Source organism: Chlamydotis macqueenii, chromosome 21 (assembly GCF_036417535.1).
Source record: "Chlamydotis macqueenii isolate bChlMac1 chromosome 21, bChlMac1.mat, whole genome shotgun sequence".
In the NCBI taxonomy this organism is placed as follows: domain Eukaryota; kingdom Metazoa; phylum Chordata; class Aves; order Otidiformes; family Otididae; genus Chlamydotis; species Chlamydotis macqueenii.
The window spans coordinates 2,346,946-2,368,100 of record NC_141576.1 but is presented as its reverse complement, the minus strand read 5'-3'; the positions used below and the strand labels follow the sequence as shown (position 1 = coordinate 2,368,100).

The 21,155-nt window shown below is 46.6% G+C and overlaps 1 protein-coding gene across 3 annotated transcripts in view; it reads left to right on the top strand.

The window, feature by feature from the left end:
* The window catches only part of SKI (SKI proto-oncogene), a 115,574-nt gene that overhangs the window by 81,997 nt on the left and 12,422 nt on the right, over positions 1 to 21,155 (top strand). For all 3 annotated transcript variants that reach the window (XM_086764558.1, XM_086764560.1, XM_086764557.1), the window contains 4 exons: positions 15,965 to 16,090; positions 16,604 to 16,719; positions 18,482 to 18,756; positions 19,705 to 20,006. In XM_086764558.1, the coding sequence (XP_086620684.1) occupies positions 15,965 to 16,090; positions 16,604 to 16,719; positions 18,482 to 18,756; positions 19,705 to 20,006 (819 nt within the window). The remainder of the gene's footprint in view (positions 1 to 15,964; positions 16,091 to 16,603; positions 16,720 to 18,481; positions 18,757 to 19,704; positions 20,007 to 21,155) is intronic.

Below are 21,155 nucleotides of genomic sequence, written 5' to 3'. Positions count from 1 at the left end.
GGGAGAGCTTAGATGCCTGCAAAGGATTTTTGCCTTCATGTGTTCAAGGCCTGTGAAGTTTTGGCTGTTACACCAGGTAAGTTTAGTTTTATCCCTGCCTAAAGGTGATAATTTTTGTTCCCATTGTTGACTGGCAAGACTCTCCTTCAGGTGAAGTTTTATTTATTTCAGCCTCAATGTTTTTTCTTTAGGTGAGGTGTCAGCTTCCCTCTGATTCATGCTTTCTAAGCTAAATTCACACCATCAGCAGTACGGTGTGTTTATACCAGCAGGCTGCTATTTTTTTTTCCCTTGAGGAGACAAAAATCTACCTTGCCTGGAGTCATCCCTCCACCAAACCCATCTTGTCCACTGTGGCTTGGTTTCCGTATGGTTCGTTACCTTCTCAGGCCTTCTGCCAGGCTGGTGCCTTGCACGGAGACGTGAATGATGTTCAGCCAGGCAGGCAGCTACACACCGTGCCCAGCTGGGATAGCGACGCGTGTGATATCTCACTGCTTTATTTCCAGTGTTTTGTTTTGGTTTTTTTTTTTAATGGCGATCTCAGAAAAATGGATCTGAGACATCCTTACTATGAGACAGAAAAAGATGCAGGGATTGGAGTTGGTGACATACTGTCTCATGGTTAAGCAGAGAATAAAATAAATAAGAAGTGTTGGTTGGAACATCTTTTCACCCCTAATGCAGTAACATCTGAACCATGACTATCCAGGCTCTCCGTTTTAGTTTGGGTTGCACAAGAGAATGGGCGGTCAGTCTGATTTGGGATATTCTTTCATGTTTGAGTTGTGCAGTTTTTTCTGTTGGTGTTTCAGTGCGACAAGACGCTTCAGCATATGGTGGTTTGCAGATATGTGAAGTCCTTATGTCAGGTTAATTCTCGGTTTTGTGTGAGAAAAGCTCACCGTAGGATTCCCCGTCTTCCAGAACTGGAGACGGCATTGTTGTATGGTGGTTGTATCAGACGTGACTGTGCTGGCAGGATGAGTGATGCTGGGAGAGATTGTTTGCTTGGATTTTCATTAGTAGCCTGTTACCTGCTGCATTTCCGTCGGATGCGTGAAGGTTACACAGCAAGTAGTCATTTCGGGACTTGTTTCATTGAGGGGAGGGTGGGGGACGGCTTCACGGCAACATTGTAGAGAGAGAATAAAGAAAATGGTCTTCCAGAGCGACAGGAGAGAAGGAATTTCTCTTGGCAAGCAACAAAATGATTTGGGTCCTTTTTGGAGCATTTTTCCTCACTGTCTTCTTCATGGTCTTCGTCCTTGTCTCTCTGCAGTAACAGTAAATGTGTGTGCAACAGGTTCAGGCACCTGAGTGCCTCAGTCTGGTACGCGTGGTGCAGACACGCGCTGAATTGTCGGGAGCACACAACAGTGCCGCAAAGACCAGCAGCACAGGACCTCCTGCCCAAATTAGTCCTCTTGAAAATGACCGGTAGTTCTCTTCTTCCTTCCTTCCTTCCTTCAGAAGCAAGAGAGCATGTGTCTGAATGCAGATGTTTGACATTTCTCATGCCACCCCACAGATCTAAGCCCTTGGTCTCTGTTATCACCATTTCCTGTACAGAACAGCCCATGGTTATTAAGTTCCCTTCTGTGCACGATCCACCCTCACTTCAGCTTCTGTCATCAGACAGGGATTTCCTGTCCCTGTTCTAGATGGAGACACACCAGCTCTTTCCCTGACCTTTTTTTTTTTTTTTTTTTTTTTTAATTCGCTGCATACTGGATGTATGAAAACAGCACTGAAATGCAGAGCCTGTGAAGCCGTGTGTGTTACCGAGCAGTGACGTTCCCTTCACACAGGTCTGGTTGTCGTCATTGTCTTCTGGTCACCATCTGCTCATACTGATGTGGTGGTGGTTGCTTTCATGGACTGAGGGCCCGCTTCAGTCTTTCCCTTGACCCAAGGCTTTTGAGTCAGGCATTTATTGCAAATTTGTACCACAGCTTTGGCAAAAATACAACACGGTTCTCCTCTGCCCAGAGTACGGGAGGCCACAGACCTACGCTTTAGGTGAGGTTTCGCTTGCTTCGTTTTGGCCAGGCTGCTCGTGAAGGTTTTTAACAATGCTGCTCTAAGTCACGTGTGTTTAATCACTGCGTTATCGGCTTCGTTAGAAAAGTTCAACTCACAACTGGTTTTGAGGCTTCAAAGTTTCAGACAGAAGAAGAAAATAAAATACGAGCCTTGGAAGCCATCGCGATACCAGGGCTGAATTTCAGTTCTGTGTTGATTCCCATGATGCGTTTGATGCGGTCTGAGACCCGTGATAGCGTAATTCCGCGAGAAGAAAGACAGGCAGACTTGGGCTGTCACCTTGGAAATCTTGCTTACTTTGCAGTTTGCAAGTCAGTTGTGTTGACGATAAGAAGGAAAAAAATCCGTCCCATGGCTTAAGAAAGGAAAGCGGAGGAAGGGAAGCTGGCGTTTATAGCTCCAAACTTTCTCTCAACTCCTTTCTTTGTATTCCTGATGGCAGGCTGCGCTCCAGACTCCACGGTGGTTTGTAATTAAACCCAAATTTTGAAGGTTCTGCGGAGTTCTCGTTGCCTACCAGGTCAAGCTGAATCTGGTTTCTATCATGGAATATTTCAGTTCAGTTACCCCTTGAGGAAGCCTGGGAACAGACAGTCCATTCATATTGAACAGATGACCGAGGCCTAAAAAAACCTTTTTGTCTATTAAGCTTATGGCTAAGATATTATGAAAACGGCTTAATAATGTGCCCTAACATTTATACCACGCTATTTTCTTACTTTAATTTTCCAGGCAATTAAAAATAATTGAAAGTTACTGCCAAACCCCCTGAAGATATGCTTTTTCTTTCAAATAAGCTTGTTTTCATACTTGTGAGGTCACCAGATATTTATTTGACCGTCTTTATAGGGGTCAGGCCCGTTGCACGCCCAGAACGGCGATGTGGAATAGAACTCGCATTGTAACAAGAAAGTGAGAAGTAAGAGCAGAAAACCAATTCGTGTCATGCCCGGTGGGTGCTCACATTTATTATTTGGGCACGGCAAGCGTAGCTCAGTATACCCGTACCCACCGAGGCCCGAACTCTGCAGTTCGCTTCAGTACTACAAGTTAAATCTGCGTTTAAAGCCTGCTCGTTTCGAGGAGATGTGAACAGAGTTGGAACGCTCTGTCCGACACGAAGGATGAATCGGGGCCGGCAGACACCTCGAGGGGGGCGCGCAGCCGAGGAAGGTCGCGTCTCTGGGCAGTTTGCTCCCGCGGGCCCTTTGGGCGCTGTTCGCGTTGTGACGTCCCTGGGGGCTCTGTGGCGACGAGGAGAAGCGCGGCGGGAGGGAACGCGGGATTACAGTGGTGGCTGCAGAGCGTACCCAGGCAAACCTCTCTAATCTGCTCTCCTATTAATAGCGCCGCGGCAGACACGGCCCATGTGGCTGCGCAGTCACGCTGCACTGTAACTTTGCTCAGCCGGTTCTGCCCCTCAAGGCTTAAAATCTATCGCGTTATACAAGAACGGAAAGCCTTCTTGTGGTGTCCCAGATTTCCCTCTCCTGTCCATCACTCTCCGTTTTCCCCTTCCTATTACCTTCTGCTGCCTCGTTTGATGTTACACAAAATAGGTTTTCTGACGGGTGTTGTGTGTCTCTCTATACGTATCCATATACGTTCTGTGAGCATTTCCTCTTCCACCTCTTATCTGTAGGCAAAAGGTGAGTTTATGTTGGGAAAAAAGAAAAAACGGGTCGGCTTTTTGCCAAAATTTTGTATATTGAGTGAGATAATTTGCCAAAGGCGGCTTCTTCAGTATTGGTGTTCGTGTTGATCGCAGTGTAGGGGGCAATAGGGGGTCATATTTTGCTGGGTTATTTGAATTTTTTTGTCACTGTTGCAATGTTTCTCTTTTCTCAATGTTACTAGCCCTTCTGAAGGGCAAAAGTCTAAGTGTAGCACTCCTGTACGGTAAACGTCCCAGCTAAAATTAGTTCTGTTTAGACAATTCACTTACTGGAAACACAAAAGGTTCTTCCAAATCAAACCCCTTCTGACAGAGGAGGACTGCTGGAAAGAGCAAGCTAAAGGCCCTCTCCTCTCCTTCATTCCTCCTCGTCCTTCCTCCCCTCTTAAACCACCCCCACATCCCCTCCCTTAACTCAGCATCTGGTGGAAAGCGCATGTGATGCTTATTTCTACAGGCAGCAAAATAAGCTTTGAAAGTCTAAGACTGTAATTGGTTGTCTGCCGTTATCCGTGGAGCTCTGGGGAGGTTTCAGAAGTAATAACTGTTACTTAAAGTGGATGAGCTTCTTGCGGCTTTCTCAGAATTGTAGAGCACGTTAGTTGTCGGGTGCTTAAGGAAGCATCTGCCTGTCTGTAGCTTTCAAAACATTTTGTAAGCAAAGAATTTAGGTTTTTCCTGTCTTCTATATATGGATGGGGAGAAGTTGCTCCTCAAAAAGTGTGTTCTTACAGAAATGGCCTTCATGACTGAAAAGATACGAAGGAAAAACAAGTTCCTTTTAATGATATTAAATATGCACGGTATCTTAAATCTGCTGGCACCTCAGATATCCTGACTGTATGGTTACTGCTCTTCTCCTTCAGTCAAACGTGCAGTCACCTTTTGATAAAAAGGCTCAAGGTGGTAGCTGCCCCCAGAACAGGACGGATAACCGAGGCCGCGCACCGCTCCGTTTCACTAGGAGCGGGGGGTTTTAGCCTTAATGGGATTTGTCCCTGTTAATCCATGATCAGGGCACTGACAGGATACTTTCACCGATGTGTATTTAAAGCAGTCTTGGGTTGCAAACCTGTGTTGTCCAGGTAGAACAGACAATTCACACTCACCGGCGGCGTGTGATACTCCGTCAGGGGCTTTGTGGGTACGTTTGAGCTGATTGCAATGGTTTCCCTATACCTTCCTTGCCTGGGCTTCACAGCAAAGAGCCTGGCCCCCAGCCCTGTCATGAGCCGTGAGGAGCAGTTTCAAGCTTTCCTGTAGTTATCCCAAGTAAATGAAATGCAAGTGAAAAATAAATGTAGCGCAGCCCTAGGCCAGTGCTGCCTTTCTGCAGCCTTCAGGCTCCCAGTTGTTTTGTGGAGTTTTGATTCTAGTGTGTTGCTGATTACCAGAATGACACTACACCAAACTAGGTCTGCTGGTAAAATGCGTTTTCATGAAGTAGAAGGGTGGGGATGCAGAGCGGGTTGTCAGAAAGAACCCTGCAAACAAATGGAGGTAAGTCCGGATCACAAGTAGGGTTGTGTTTGCTCTGCTCCACTGGCTTCCAGACTTTGAAGTAATTCATCATGATGTCCTTAGACTGTTGTCCCTGGCTTAGGCGATGAAAGACTGTTCCATTGCCCTCACCCCGCAGCGTCACATGCCTGCGCACATGTGCCGAGCTTTGGCAAAGGTCTTGAAGGAGAACCAGCCTGCCAGAAATATCAGATGAGGTGTGGAGAGGAAGAGTGGGATGAGGAGTGAAGGCCTTGTTTTTCAACTGAATTGTGAGAGACACACAGTGCCTGTTGACTTTGCTATTTTATATGGTATTTTCATCATATAATTACTCTGATTTAAAACTAAACACAGACCTCTGAGCTTTGTCTTTGAAAATCCACAGCCAATTAAATATACAAAATTATTCAAGAAACCACAGATCGGTAACTATCCGTAAAGTATGATCTTGATCTTATTTTTGCCTGATGTGCGCTGCTGTAGGAGGGGTAGAGTTTTGGATTAGCTTCGAGGTGCTCAGTGAGGTTTTGGTGCAGAAGGCTGCAGATGGGCGACAGTCGCCCTGACAGCTCACCACTGCGATTGTTAACTGCACTGACGGTGTCAGGGCTTCAGGCACGCGCAGGTCTTGGACTTTCCTGGGAGAAGCCAAGTTTGTTGTCAGAGATGGGAGCTCTACAGGCACAAGAGGAGGGTGGGAAGAACCCAGGTCAGGGCAGTCTGGAGCCTGGCAGCTGCCTGCCCAGGTGCTGCGGCACAGTTTGACAAAAAAGCACCAAAAGCCTGTGGGTGTTTTGTGAATTTAGAGTCCCCTCTCCCCTTTCCTGGCTCCAGAAGCTGTCTGGTGGCTGAAGTTCATTGAGCATTAGTGGGTACTTGGGGAAGAATACGGTACCTGGTGGAGAGCTGATACCAGTGGAAGTCACAAGGGGAATAGTTGTCCTTTTATGTAACATTTGAAACCAAAATGCGATTCTTGGCTGGCAGAGTGGCCGTGTCTCCACAATACAGGAACTGATGCCTTGGAGAGAGTTTGAAGCTGGAACTTAAGTGCAGTTACAGCAAGAGAGCCTGGTCTCATTTCAAAGAAAATGTGAGGAGAAAATTTTGTCTGCAAATGGCTTTCTAATTACCAGAACCGTGACCCCACAAACAATTCAGCAAAGATTGGGTAAAACAAATCTGTTCATAGAGGAAATTTTTATTTTCCTTGATGAATCTGATGGCATAACTTCCAAGCACTTGGTTCTTTCCAGCTGCCAAAGCTTCTTTCTGTTTTCCTGGAACACCCTACCTGTGTGTGTGCAGGCGCGTACGCCAGCTTCGTTTGGTTCCCAGTCAGTCGCGCTCTCCTTCCCTTCATATGGACAGGGCATCAGGGACTTCCCAGCAACTATCGCCAGTAAAAACCAGTAGAGGAAAGGGGCCGTTTGGTCTTTTCGGCCCCTCTGACCTGGTTCGTACTCGTCTCGATCGCTGGCTCTACTCAACCGGTGGGAAGTGTGAGTGGAACTGTTTTGTTTTGTTTTGTTTTGTTTTAAGCCACAGGGCAGGGAATTCTTTTCAAGCTGTAACTTTTAGTTTCCACTGGAAGGGCGAACCGGACTCTGAGCCAGTGGAAAAGAGGCTTCCAGTTGCATCAGCCAAGAGACAAAAAGCAAGTACATCGTGTAACAAATAATGAGCTGTCTTTTCAGATGTTTCTTTAAAAGAAAAATAAAAAAAAAAAAAAGGGAGTAATTTATTTCAGGGATTTAACGCTCACATTGAGATAGCCGGCAGCCACGTTCATACACGGCTTTTACTCTGGTTCTGGCTTATCTCCGTTTTCCCATCTGTGCAGCGGGGATCATACTGTGATGGGTTTGTGCTTCTCAGGCTTGCCCAGAGCAGAGGGACTTCAACAAGAAGAACTGGAGAAGCAGAATCCTTGAATGGCAAATACTAATTCTGTTGAGCAACCGCTACAGATTCGTAGAATTTTGAGACGAGAGGAATGGCTATTAAAAAGTCAATATTTGTAGAAGATTTAAAGAGTTTTAAAGATTTGTAGGATCAGATCTATACCAAAGAGTAATTTCATATGATAGATTTACAAGCAGAACAATGAAACAAAAGACTTAAGTGCTGAGATCAGGGATGAAACAGGGAGCTGAACTGGCTGAGCGTTTGTTCTCAGCGCAGGTTCCCAGGCAGCACTGGCTGTCCCTTCACGCTGACCAAGCTCCGCTAACACCGGACTGGGGGAGAAGAGAGCACATGGCAGTGAAGTTCCCAGTGGCCCAGGAGAATCCCAGAAGGGTTACTCATCTTTGTGAAATAGAAAAGTGGGAAGATTATTTGCATTGCCTCCCTCCATTTCAAAATGCAGTTTGGGATCTGGCGTTTACCTGGGAGGTTGTTGCTGGTTTTGCCGTGCCATAACTTCCTAGAAATGCCTTGCAGTTTGCAGTCTTCAGATGTCATCTGGTCTCATTTTGTAGTAAAAGAATAAAAGGAAAGAAACGTTGAGACAGGAGAGAGAACTTTTTTTTCCCTTTCTTTTATGCTAGCCAAGAAGCTTTGAAAATGGATGATGACTTACTCCAGGGGCAATGTAGAGCATTCTAGAAAATAATTTAAATTTGCCTTTACAAAATGAATTCATCGAAGGGTGCTCTGTAGGAATTGGCTTTAAACTGAGATGGTGTCTGAAATAACATTGTCCAGTCCTTTTTCGCTTCTTCTGTTGTAAGTTTTGGATGCGATTCCATAGACATTAAAGATTTTTGCACAGGTGTGAGAAAAACTCAGTTCCAAATTTTTTAAGATGAACTTCCTATACTACCATATGACTAAAGCATCACCTCTTTACACAGCGTTCTTGCAGACTAGCGAGGAAGTTGTGTTTACGGTGCTATCGGTGAGGTAAAACCAAGCCTTTGCAGAACCAGAAGATCCCTTCTCAGGAGAGGCAGGCTCATCAGTTGGAAGGGAGAGCAGGTTAGTTCCAGTCAGGTTTGTTTGTTTTTTTTTTTCACAGCTCCTTTTTGTGCCTGTGCAGAACAGGCGCTCTCTGAAGCTCAACTGTGGTTTGTGAAGATTCCCCACAGGTCAGACTGGGGGGACACACTGGCAGCCAGCATGTGTGCTGTGAAGGCAAGAATAGAAAGCAAATACTTCCCGTAATCACACGTCCCAAAAATACAGGGTAAAATGAGTGCTTACGCTTCCACCAGAGCAGTGAAAAATGGGAAGATGGAAAGTCTGGACTCCTGCCCAACGAAACCAAAATTGTAAAAAAGAAAAATAAAGTGAATGCTGCATCCACTCCCTAGAACTGACACGGCAATGTGGTAGGTTTTTTCTCTTTTAAATAGATGCAGTAGACAAGCAGTAAATCTTCTTACAGCTCTGTGGAACAGCCTTATTTTTAGCTTTTTTTATTATCAAGACAACCTTCATAGCTTTCAGTCTGTAGCTGAATTTATTTATTTTTTTAATCCACGTGAAAGCGCAGTCCTTATAAAGACCTCTAATGCCTTATTAATCATTTGTGGACCGCGTCACAAGAGGCTTTAGGAAGCAAGTGTTCTGTCCATCTGCGGATGTGCTTGTGAAAGATAAAGGATGCAGATAAAGGACCCTTTTCCCCACACTGAAGATACCTCTCATTTTGCATTTTTTAGTTTGATATTAACTAGAAATCTGAAAGAAGCCTTAAGACAACCAGAGAAGCACAGAGCACGCGCTGTCCTCATGTGGCTCAGCCTGTTCTTCGACAGACTCAGCCTGCGGTTCGTAAAAGCACCACGTGGAGAAGTCGTAAGCTCAGTTCCCAAGTTCAGGAGTTGCGGTCTCGGTAAGCTCCAGAAGTAGCTTTGAATACTTGTCACTGGTGAAGGTACGTTTCTCCTGAAATGCCATTTCACCAGGCTGTGCACATAATGCCATCATTGTGCCAGCGGGAGCCTGAACAAGTTTGAGGGCTCTGGAGAAAAAAATTCCATGGGTACTACTGGAGGAGGAGTTACCACACAGTGCCATGACTTCATTGTGCTTAAAATAAGACTTTGCATCCTTTCTGTCCAAGTAAAAGTAGAAGATAAACCTCACAGCACCCTTTAAAAATGGGTGAGTAGTATTCCCCATTTATAGCTACAGGTTAGCTGAGTTTAAGTAACTGGCCCATGGTCACACCAGTGAACAAGCGAAGCCATTTAGGATAGAACCTAAAAGTTGTGTCTTTCAGTTCCCGCTTGTATTACTCAATGTGCTCTGCATGGAGTAGGAACAGAACTCTCATACTCTGATTTCTCAGCAACGGTCTATGCAAATATTTTCTGGAGACTTCTCGAGGGCCCTTCAGGCGTTATTAGTAGCACGAAATACAGAGATTGGGGTAGTTGCTTAGGATTGTTTTTCATCACTGCTCAGAAAGTCATCAATTCCTGTAGAAAGATGCTTTCAGGGCTTCTCATACTCAGTGTATTTTATTGAATACCTGTGCAGGTAATGACAGTAATAACCTTTACAATTGGTTTCTTCCCTTGCTGTGCTTTGACTCCCAACATTTCACTTTTTGTAGGGCCTTTCCTGCGAGAAGAACGTTGATAACGTATTAAAAGCTTTGTCCTGACAGTGGTTAATAGCCAAGTTGCCAAGTCAAATAAGAAGCACTAGCAGCATTCTCATATCCTTCCCTTGCAGATGCCATAACTGGAAGCAGTGCGGTTGCCTGGAAAGGTAGTTTCAATCCATCTTTTTCACTGTGTGTAGGTTTTTTGGCTATTGAATAGGTTTATTCTTAAGAGCAAGCTAGTGTTGGTGAAATAAGCACGGCAAAACCCAGAGAATAAATAGAGCATCTCAGTAGCACGACTCCTCCTGGCTTTTAATGTGCTTGTGCTGTGGTACAGCCGATGAGCTTTTGAAAATGCCATCTGCCTGACGTAGAGGAATGCCTCAGAGAGGTGAGAAAGGTTGTTGACTGAACTCCCACTTGGTCCTTGACTCCCCTGAGTATGTTAAAACGGTGCTGAGTTTTCCCAGTGAGATGCGTGCCTGCCCAGTCCATTCCTTGTAACGCAGCCAGGACCTAACGGATGATTCTGTATAAGTAGCTAAGAACAACAAGCCTGTTCCTGGCTGGCATGAATTTGCTCGAGATGGCTCTTCACTGCTCTGCAAAACTTTCGGTATCCATACATTGGAACAGGTGAAAATCTTCAGGCACTTTTGTAATATTTTTCTGATGTATCTGTGGTGTCAGAGAGTTTTGACACGTCTTCTGAAGTAGAACGGAATTAGCGTTGGTTTCTTAGTGGAGGGTAGCTGAAATTCTTTGCCTGGTATCTTAGAAATCAGTTAGTAGCAAAACTTGGAGTCACAAGCCCTTTTCTGTTTGTGTGTTCCACCCCTGTGCCCTCATCATCATCATCTTTCCTATGCAGTTCACCTAAGGAGGAGAGTTTCGTTGAGAAAAGGCGTCAGGCTAGTCTGCCAGAGTTTCTGTGCTCTGTGGTGCGGATACGTGCATTGCCAACGGGGTCTTGCACCTTTACCCCTCTGTAGGACAGCTGCTGGTTTAGGTGTTTGCCTAAATGCCAGGTTCCCATGGAGTAAATGAGTAAATGTGAGCCGAGATGGTCAGATGTTGAGCGGACCCTGAGTGAACTCCAGTACAGACCAGTTGAGCCTGTGGTGCTGTCCTGCTGCGACTGCATTGCGCTGAACTCCAACGTTGGCATTTGATGCTGGTGGTGAAATGTGCTCACGGCAGCTTTTGCTCTTGCAGTGTATTTTTATCTTCTGATGTCTGACACGTTTTGAACCCAAGCAGTCTCTCTCTGGGGTTTCTCCATGCTTATATCAGACCGGCGTCTGGTCTTGCGGTTTGTGCCCCTAATGAGAAAGCTGCTTGATTTTCACACCCAGACGGCGTATCGGGTGAGACAGGAAGCCCCACCCTTGCTCCTGGTGTAACTGAACTCAGCTCTTTGCATGAACTGCCAGCAGAAGCAATAGCTTGGACAAAATGATAGTATGCTATCTATAGATTTACAGCCTGGGTTTTTTTTTGTTTTGCCTACTCTGATTATACATGCTTTTCTAGCTGCAGAGTTTTAAACGGAGACATTTCTGATTTACACCCGAGTTAGGAATATGAAATTGAATTCCTCAGCCTCCCAGTATTTTCCCAATTATGGTTTTTAAGAGACTGAAGTACAGCTTTGTATGTGTGGGGATAACTTGATAGCTTTTGGGGACATTAAATCTCTCATTTCTAAAGATGCCACGTAGGGTGCCGGGATTTCTGCTGGCATGGCATCTGCGTTTCCCGTCCATCTTTACAAGGAACGACCTGGGCCAAGGGACAGATTCTCCCCCACATTAGCTGAGCGATATAGCAAAACCTGGGTTGACAAAGAGTGCACGGAAGTTTGAAGGCTTTTGACGGGGTCCTTGGTGTTCTGTGAACAGGGGCTTGCACTGAGTTTCAGCCCAGTTCAGTAGAAGTGGGTGGGTTTTTGCAGGAGCTGGAAGTGCACTGGTTTGGCAGCACGCGCCTTTCTGCAGGCTCGGACTGTCGGTTGTGTACGGCCGGTTGCAGTTCCATTGACTTTACCATTTTGCAGGATTTGGCCTGTACTGGTCCTCTACCCCATTTGTCCTGGTCTTAGCTTATCCCCGCGCGGAAAGCTGCTCCCAGCACAGAGCGGCCCGGCGCCAGCCGCCACCCGGCAAGGGATGAGGAGGCACCAGCAGGCAGCTGCTCTGCCCAGTTACCTAGGGTTGGAAATAAGGTAGGGAGGAGAGGGTGAGTCACCTCAGGAAATGTATTTTGATAGATCCTCAGGCACCAAGAATAATATCCATGAGCACTCCCAAATCTTAAAATTTAAGGTTTTTAAATTTTTTTTTCCTGGGCTCATTTTCCATTCTGTGTGGCAACAAGAAGTGACGTTCAGGTATGGTGCTGGGCTGGTACTGCTGGGTCTGCTGGTTCTGTTCATGGGACTGAGCAGAGGAGGAGGCTTGTCTTTTTGAGTAGAAGGACAAAAATCCTTTCTACTGGTCTCATGGTTTGTTACTGTAATACTTAATTGATGTAGAAAATGTAATCTGACATGTCGAATGTGGCCCTGGTTGGCTGGAGGCCAAATTGGGCTGCTTAATTTCAGTTTGCCTTAAAATGGCTGACATGAAAGTTCACATGCTGAACTTTCTCTTTGGAATGTACTTTTAAAATCTTTTTTTAGTCACTTTAGAAATCTTTCAGTATCTGTTTTTCCTCAAAAATCAATTGCTTCAGAAAACAACTGCCCAAACGTTGCACACAGCGTTTCTGGGTCCGCTTTGCATCGAGGAGTTTCTTGTGCAAAGCCCATTTGACAGCAGATTATTAAGTTGCCTGCAATGGAAGAAACACTGAATAGGAAATAAGGAAATATTTATTTCAGTCTTCTAGGGTTTGGGTTCAAGTTTTTCGTAAGTCATTTATGAAGATGGCAAAAAAAAAAAGTTACATCAGGTTTTCAGTATTTCTTGTGCAACTTTGTGTGTTTCATTATCTGGCCAAGAGAGACCATGAAATAAAACCATCCGTGTTTGAGCCGATAGCGGGTTTGCTGGCTGCTGGGGCTGGGTTGGAAGTGTCGGAGTGGGGTATGTTGTTGCCTGGAATCTGTCTGAGAGTGGGATGTAATGGGTGAGTCACGCGAAGAGAGGGTTTTGTGTTCGGTATCCAGCCTTGTTCCGCATCTAATTGTCTTCCTGTAGTTGTGAGCGCATTTGCTTCTGCCTCTTGCAGCATCAGAAGGCTGCACAAAACGAGAGGACAGTACGTTAGTGACTTGTTTGGGGTACATAGAGGTGGGATTTTTGATGGGTTCGTGACACAGCCGCAGTATTTCTGCAGAGAGGGACAGGAGCGTTTTCAGTGGGATGTCCAAGCAGATAGAAAAACACAGGAGCAAAAATTGAATCAAATGACTGCGGGTTGTAGTCAGAAGCCTTCTGTTTCATGAGTTTCGGAGATGAACCTCTGTTTCTCGATTAATAGCAACAGGTCGTGCCTCAGTATTTCATGGAGCAGGTGGGAAACTACTAGAACTGCAGTTTTACGTTGTTAAAGTGGAACCTGAATACGTGATGGGGTTTTTAAGCGTGTGCTGAGAGGCAGTTCCTGCCTCAACCAGCAGATGATCTGTGTAAACACCATAGGATAGTGGATGGAAAGAAAACGAGCAGAGGTCATCCCAGCAGGTCAGAAATGGTGTCAGCAGCAGTCCTTTTCTGAGTCCAGCTGAAGTGCTTCACCGCCGCGGACAGCGCTGGTTCGTTGGGAATACTGGAGAGTCCTGCAGTGGGAGGTGACTTTGACTTGAGGTTAGAAGTTGACTTGAAGTTCCTCATCTTTGTGGGGAAGGTAACCCTGGCTTTCCCCCATGCATACCCCTTGTTTACTGCTTTTTTTTTTTTTTTTTTTTTTCTGGCAGCAGCTCATGTTTTCAGATCAATACTGGCTCCTGGCAACGAGAGGTTAGGCATCATTTCCCAGGTTACTGAAATGTTTTGTGCTCAGAGCCCTCCTGATCGTTGTGTCAGCCCTGATGGAAGGGGAAAGAAGGGGGACAGGGGAGAAAGATGGAGATGAGACATGAGTTTTTTAAAATGCCCAAAGCTGCTGGTTTTCGCGCGCGCCCGCGGTACTGATCCCGCTCCGGCTGTGCGAGCGCTTCGCGGAGGGGCTCCGGGCCTGGACAGAATGTTCTGCAGCAAGCAGAGCGCGGATGGTCGGGGGGAGGAACAGGTTTCCATGCTGAGTCTTGCCACCTGTTGCCTTTTTCATTCCAAGCCCCTTTCTTCCCCACCCTCAGCCCCAAGCTCCCCTCCCCACACAGCTCACCATCCCCAGTGGATAGGGCTGGGATCAGCACTCACTTGCCAAATACCTTTCTCATGCTGTCACTAATTCTGCACAGACAGCATCTCTGAAAGCAAAAACAAATCTTTTCCAAGGCATTGTCCTGCCTTTTCTACAAAGAGCGTTTAGAAATGCCTTTTCCTCGCTGAGTTCGATGGGAGGGACTGTGCCATAGCCACTACAAGAGTCAACCCTAGGGAAGCCTGAAGCTGCGCCGAAATAATCCCCTGCAAATCCGCTGGAGCTGGCATTTGGCACTGGCACGGGCTAATTTTGTACTTGGGGTTACGCATATACACGCTCATGTCATTCTTCTTCATCTGCTGCGTATGGAAAGCTGCCCCACGCTCCAGAGTGCCAGGGAATGCTTCGCTAAAACCTCCCGACTTGGTTTGAGTCTGTTGCTGCGCAGGCTGGGCTGTGAAGCGGCAGGAGCGGCGTGTGCTGCCGGATGAACTGGCATTAGCCGGGCAGTCGTCGGCTTCAGCCGTGGTTCACGCTGCTGCCCTGCTTCCACGAACGCAGGAGGTGTTCATGGACATGAGGTTGTAATCTCCTCTTCCCTAATGAAGGTGTGCCGAAGGGACGGCACCGCTGTAGTTACCTAGGGGTTGGGTTTGCCTGGAAGTCCGCTGGCAGTCTGGAGAAGCGCAATTTAACGCTGCTGCTTCCAGTTCCTCGTGCGCCGTGTGGGTAAAGACATTCAGATCTCGGTTCTCAGGAGTGAACAGTCCCTTGGAGGAGCATCTCTGGGCTCCCGATTTAAGGTGCCTGAAGGGGACTGGTTTTCACAACGCTGGCAGATAAGATCCTCTCTTTGGCATTAGACCTGCTTTTGAAGCATTTCAGGCTCTCCAAACGTTGCCGTGCCCGTGTTTTACAGACACGCCTGTATAAATACTTGTTTGCCCACAAAAATCACAGGAAGGTGTAAGGATGAAAAAAATCTAATGCAGATGTGAGCGGTTACTGGCTATTGCAGCGTGGGTCTGCCAGTTTGAATTGGGAATATGGGAAGGCAGAGTCTGGAATTGCAAAAAAAAAAGAAATAAAAAAAAATGAAAAGGACTAGAACCCGAGGTGGTGTGTTTCTCGTATTATTTCTAGTTGTGATGCAGCATGAGGCCCAGAACCTTCTCCGTCCCTGCCGATAGACGTGTTTGTACTGGCAGGGCTTCAAGCTGGTATCCCCGCTGCACCAGTTAAACCAGTAGTTACCAATTTTTTTGCAAGCCACACTGGGACTATAGGAATTTTATTCCTTCACAGTGTTGAAGGAAAGGAGTTTTGCTTGCCAAAGGGCTTTCTTGTGCTTGAGGATGATTTATGGGCCAAGCTGAGGCACTTGTGGAAAAGGCAAAGCAGCTCTTGGCAGCACCCCCAGAATCCACTGCAGCTGTGGGGTAGTGAAGTCATCGGCATAACAACCACTGCAAACAGAATAACAAAGTCTGCTCTGTTCTCATTTAAAATAATCTTTCCAGTTCAGCAACCACATTAAACCTTACCTTTCTGCATACAGAAATAATAAAAGGCAGATAGTTCTCTGCAACATGGTGTGAAGGTCTCTCTCGCGTTACTCCTATCGCTCCTGCACCGCCTACGCGTTATTGAAGTCTTTTAAATGAAGGAATGAAGCCACATTATGTCACAATTTGTGTCTGTCCCTTGTTTTCAGTCCTTTGTTTTTCCCTAGGTTTACAAACACAGGAAAAACCCCAGTGTTTCTTTCTTCTAAATACAAAATTTGCTTTTGCCTTATAACCTGTTTCTAAGCTGATTGCAAAATGAGTAATTCTGTCTTTGATTTTTCCTGCCTGTCTTTGTTTCAGGTCTCTTCAGATCCTCCTGCTTCCAAAAAGCCCAAAATAGATGACTCTGCTTCCCAACCTCCAGCTTCTACTGAGAAGGAAAAACAGTCCAGTTGGTTACGGTCCTTATCCAGTTCGTCTAATAAGGTGATTGCTGAATATTTTGTAATCAAAAGAGAGATCAAATTAGCACATAGCATCCCTCTACTGAACCCAAAAGAGAAAATGAGAGAAAAAAACTTGCCTAGGTTTTCTAAATTAATAACATTTCTATCATTTTCCTAACAAACACTGAGCTCCCAGTTTCCTTGCCATCTTCCAGTGCTCACTGACCTTGATTGTGACTGTGAAGTAAGCAGTTCCTTCGTGCCTCTGAGGTACCAGAATCCTGAAAGACTCGGGAGCCTTTTGTGGTCTCTACAAACTACATGCAGATTGTTGGCAAAGAAAATCCCTGGGAGGTTTTACATTCGTGCAGTCCAGCTCTTCAGTGGAATCTAGGGAAGTGCGCAGGAGCAGGACCTAGCCGGGGGGTGGTCATTCTGGAGATAACGGAGAGGGTACTGGAAAGCGTCACTAGCACTCCAGTGTGATTTCCAGTTTAAAAGTTTGTGTGTATTTACTTCTTTTCGCGCCCCCCCCCCCCCCCCCCCTTCCCAGAGTATTGGCTGTGTGCATCCCCGTCAGCGTCTCTCAGCTTTCCGGCCCTGGTCCCCTGCTGTATCAGCAAATGAGAAAGAGCTCTCGACCCATCTTCCCACGCTGATCCGGGACAGGTAAGGGGACGTGACCGGGAGGGAGACTGGGCTGGCAGCTGTGGAGATCTGGTAGCCAGCTGTGGAGATCTGGTGTTTGCTCCCTTACAGCGTTAGCTGGTGGCTCTGTACTTCATTCAGTCACTCCACTAGTGTCAGATTAAAAAGCATTTGTAACTGCAGTGTTTTAACTTGCAGAAGGGAAACAACAAAAAAAAAAGTGCTGGTATTTTGTGCATTCATTAAATAGGTTTTCTTAGGTGAAACATGCCATAAAGTCTGAAATGAAGGCTGCTTCTGTGAACTTAAGATAATTTTGGGGTACGTCAGAAGTTCTTGGGCTTCGCTGTTCAAAGGAAGATTGAGCTGCTCTCTCAGGGCAGGTGGTCAGGGATGAGCCAGCTATTTCCAGGCAACTGCCAATTGGGAACTGCAGCGGCTCTGTAACGCTGGCGGGTCCGCGTGCTGCCAGCGCAGCTGCCTGCTGCCTCCTGTGTGGACAATACCGTCGGAAAAGGAAGGGCTGAGTGGACAGCGCAGGCTACACCATTCCCTCTTGATGCCAGCGGTCCTGGGGGGTCATGGCAGAGCACACTGGGCTCTGTGGAAAGAGAGCTCTCTGTGGAGAGCTTGTGGAAAACCCCTCAGCTTATAAAACCCATCAGAAAGCTGGGCCAGATTCTGGTCCCGGATAGGAACGGAGTTAAACTGGTACAAGAATGAGTCACCACCCGTAATAGGTGGGACTGCTGGTGTCACAGAACGGAAAGTGTCAGGGCAGTTACACGTTCCTTTGCCAGACTGAACTGTTCAGTCTGAAGAATCTTCGTGCCAGATTTCTGCCTGAGGGTAATGATTTCTGTGGAAAGTTTGACTAAAGTGGCCAGGTGTTTTTTGGGAGTGTTATGGAGAACATCATTTGCAGCCCTTATGAACAAGTTTCTTAGAAACTGTGGGGATTGAGTTAGAAAAAGAAAAAAGTAAGAGCAAAGAAAGCGTACCAGCGTATCCGCGCTTTTAAAAGACTTTTCAGTTAGGTAGGGAGAGAAGGGCTAACCTGGTGTAAGAGTGTGCCCTTGGCATCCCTGTGAGAAATCTGGCCAGTGTAAGTCTGGGAAAAAACCCACCTTCAACAGGTTCAGGAGACATTTTAGTATGTGACTGCAGATAGATCATGTAGTAGCTGCTGAACTGAAGTTGCAAAGACAGTCATCGCTGTGTTTTTTGCTAAATTCTGTGTATTTGACACTACAATGTTGCTGTCCTTTAACATAGGTTTTTGGAGTTTTTCACTGTAGTTTTAGGTACATGCGCTCAGATGCATGCTGTGTCAAAACATTAAGAAAGAATATGCTTTTTGCACTCCCGCGGCCTTTCTTAAGGACATGCTGTTTCCAAGTTTACAGAACATTTGTGGATAGACAGAAGCAAAACTGTGCACTTAGATAAAACAGTAACGTGTGAAGATCCTGAGGAAACACCATTATCAGTTTTAGACTCTGGGACGTGGTGTCTCCTTGGTGCTCTTAGAGGATGTGGCACTTTGAGTATGATCCCTTCTGAACTGGCTGGAGCTGAGCTGTAGAAATCAGCTCCATCTTTAAGTGAGTGCAAATGCAAAGCAAATACACAGGCAGATTCTTAGCTGGTGTAAATCAGTGGAACTTCACTGTCATTCCAGTACGCCTCTTGCCGTTTCCGTGTAACACACGGACTGGGAAGCATTTTAAAGACAAGAATATGACTTATTTTTCTCCTTCCTTTTGCCTCCCTCTCTAAACAGTTTTTACTCCTACAAAAGTTTCGAGAATGCTGTGGCCCCCAACGTGGCGCTTGCACCTCCGGCCCAACAGAAAATTGTCAGCAACCCGCCCTGTGCCACGGTGGTGTCCCGGAGCAGCGAGCCGCTGAGCAGCACTGTCCAGCCGCGGAAAAGGAAACATGCTGCCGAGAACACGCCTGTCCCGGAACCAGCAGCCGCTGCTGCGGCCACTGTTACTGCCACTGAAGAGGATAAGGAATCAGAAGCAGAAATTGAAGTAGAAACCAGGGAAGAATGTAAGTGACAGTTCTATCTGCCTGTATTTTGTTTTATTTGTGCTGGGTTTTCCTCAGTAATCCGCAGGAGTTAGCTGTTCAACTGCTGTTGTGTTTAAATGTAATGCAGGAAGCCTGATACCTGAATGGGATGTAGAAATGCAGCCTTAAGCAGTCATGGAAACCCAGAATGGAACCCAAGTTGGGGGGTGGGAGAGGAACACGCATCAACAGAAAGAAGCCCCTGACCCACGGGGGTACGCTGACCCAGCAGCTTTTGTTAAAGCAGCGAGTGGTGCGCAGAGGGGAGAACCTGCGTGGTGTTCACATAAAACCTGGTGGTTGCTCTCTGACCAGGAGCCTTCTATAAAAGCCTTTGTGAGATAGACACAAACAGCCCATGACAATGCCAGAGCGCACACACGTGCAAGTGTGGGGTTTTGTGTCAGACAAAGGTTGTGGTCATGCAGTTTTGGTGCTGCACCCCTGGAGCTGAACACATAGAGCAGAGCTCGAGAGCCAGTGTGTTCCTAAAGAGTATTCTTTGGGCCTCTCAGCAGAGAGGAAGGAAGACACTGGTGTCACCTCATTAATGTCACTTAGCGAATTCTGCTGCTGCCCTCGGTATGTTCAGCCCTTACTCAGTGCAAAAGGAGACATTTCACACACTGAGAACAGCTGGATCGTGTAGCTTTTGCTGAAGAAATCTGTTTCTTCATACCCATGGAGAAAATACTGTGACTTAAATTTCCAAGTCACAATTCAAGCAAATTGTAAGTTGGTCCCTTGAGTCGGTCAGGTTTGCATTTTCATCACATGTCAAGTATCCAAGTATCAAACAAGTATTTTCTTTCTTCCTTTTTTAATTGAATATTGAGTATCTCCTCTGTACAAAAGAGCCTCAGCATGTTTTGAGTTACAGTAGTTTTAGCCTTTTAAAAATTAATTTTTGATGTTTCTGTTTTTCAGTCACCTCCTCCTTATCCTCGCTCTCCTCCCCATCCTTCACTTCATCCAGCTCCGCGAAGGACATGAGCTCCCCTGGGATGCAGGCCCCGGTCACGGTCAGCGGCTCGTACGAGGCTGCGGCACATTCCGACTCGCACAGCAGCGGGTTGGAAGCTGAGCTGGAGCACCTACGGCAGGCCCTGGACAGTGGCCTCGATACAAAAGAAGCCAAAGAAAAATTCCTCCATGAAGTTGTTAAAATGAGAGTGAAGCAGGAAGAGAAGCTGAACGCTGCCTTGCAAGCCAAACGCAGTCTGCATCAGGTAATGCTGGAAAACCCTTTTCTCTTACCACTGCCTGCAGATATTCCAGGTAGAAACCCGTAGCAGTCTTGTGAAAAAGAATTGCCTCATTTTTCCCAATCAGCAACAGCCTTTACTGGGGTACTGTTTGTAAATTCAGCTGGGAAACCGAAGTGTGCAGCGACCATTCTTTTTAAGCCTGCCACCTGTTTTTGCCTTAGGGTGTAAATCCGTGGTTACCAAATCAACATCTTTTCATTACTGAAAAGATCTCCTAGTCCAGCACAGTTTATTGTGCTTTCATTTCACTGAACTAGAAACACTGCTGTCCTTACAGAGAGTTTATCTGTAGTTTTAAAAGATTTCTGAAAATCCTGCCGTTGCCCAGCTGAGGGAGGGTGTTCTGGGACACAGAGACACGGGCTGGAGCTCTGCCGAAGCGCTGAACCACAGATCTTTGTTGAGCTTTCCGTTATCCCTCACTGGATGTGCTGCTTCATCCAGGGAAGCAGCTCCTTATTTCTAGAAATCCTTGATGCATCAGTTGTATCAAAGAGTGAGCAGACAAAGCTGCAGATTTGCCACTGGCAAATCGCGGTGGCCGCGCAGAGCGGTGGGTGAACTTTCTGTTTGAGCTGGGGCAACAGTCGTACCTGGGAATGGAAAAGAGAGCCAAGGCAGAGGTTTGAATATTGCCGGTGGAGCTGTAACCCAGCTGGAAACGCCATCCGTCAGATGCGTCGGGGCGCCGGCTCTCACAGAAGGGCCGTGGTTCGTCCAGCACGGGAGGCAGGGAACCAGTGCTTGCGCTGCGGGTCAGAAGCAGGTACGCAGTCTTGTCAGCTGACACAGTGCTTTTTGTTTCTTTGGGGAGTGAAACAAAGGACAGCAGCTCACAGATGTGATTTGTGCGCAGTGTGACTGCTGTGTTTAAAAAAAAACCACCAAAAAACCCCAGTCCTCAAAACCCCAGTCGGAGGTTGAAGTATTCTGCCAGCAGGCAGGAGGAGCTGAAAGAGAGATTGTACTCAGTGCGTCGATAGGGCCACAATTAGAATTTTAACGAAAGTTTGCCAGCTGAAGTTTCTGCCTGGTTTCTGGGCTGCGTTCCTCTCATGTGAAGATGGCTCCTTACGTACCAGCTGCAGATCCAGGTCCCAGGGCCGGGAG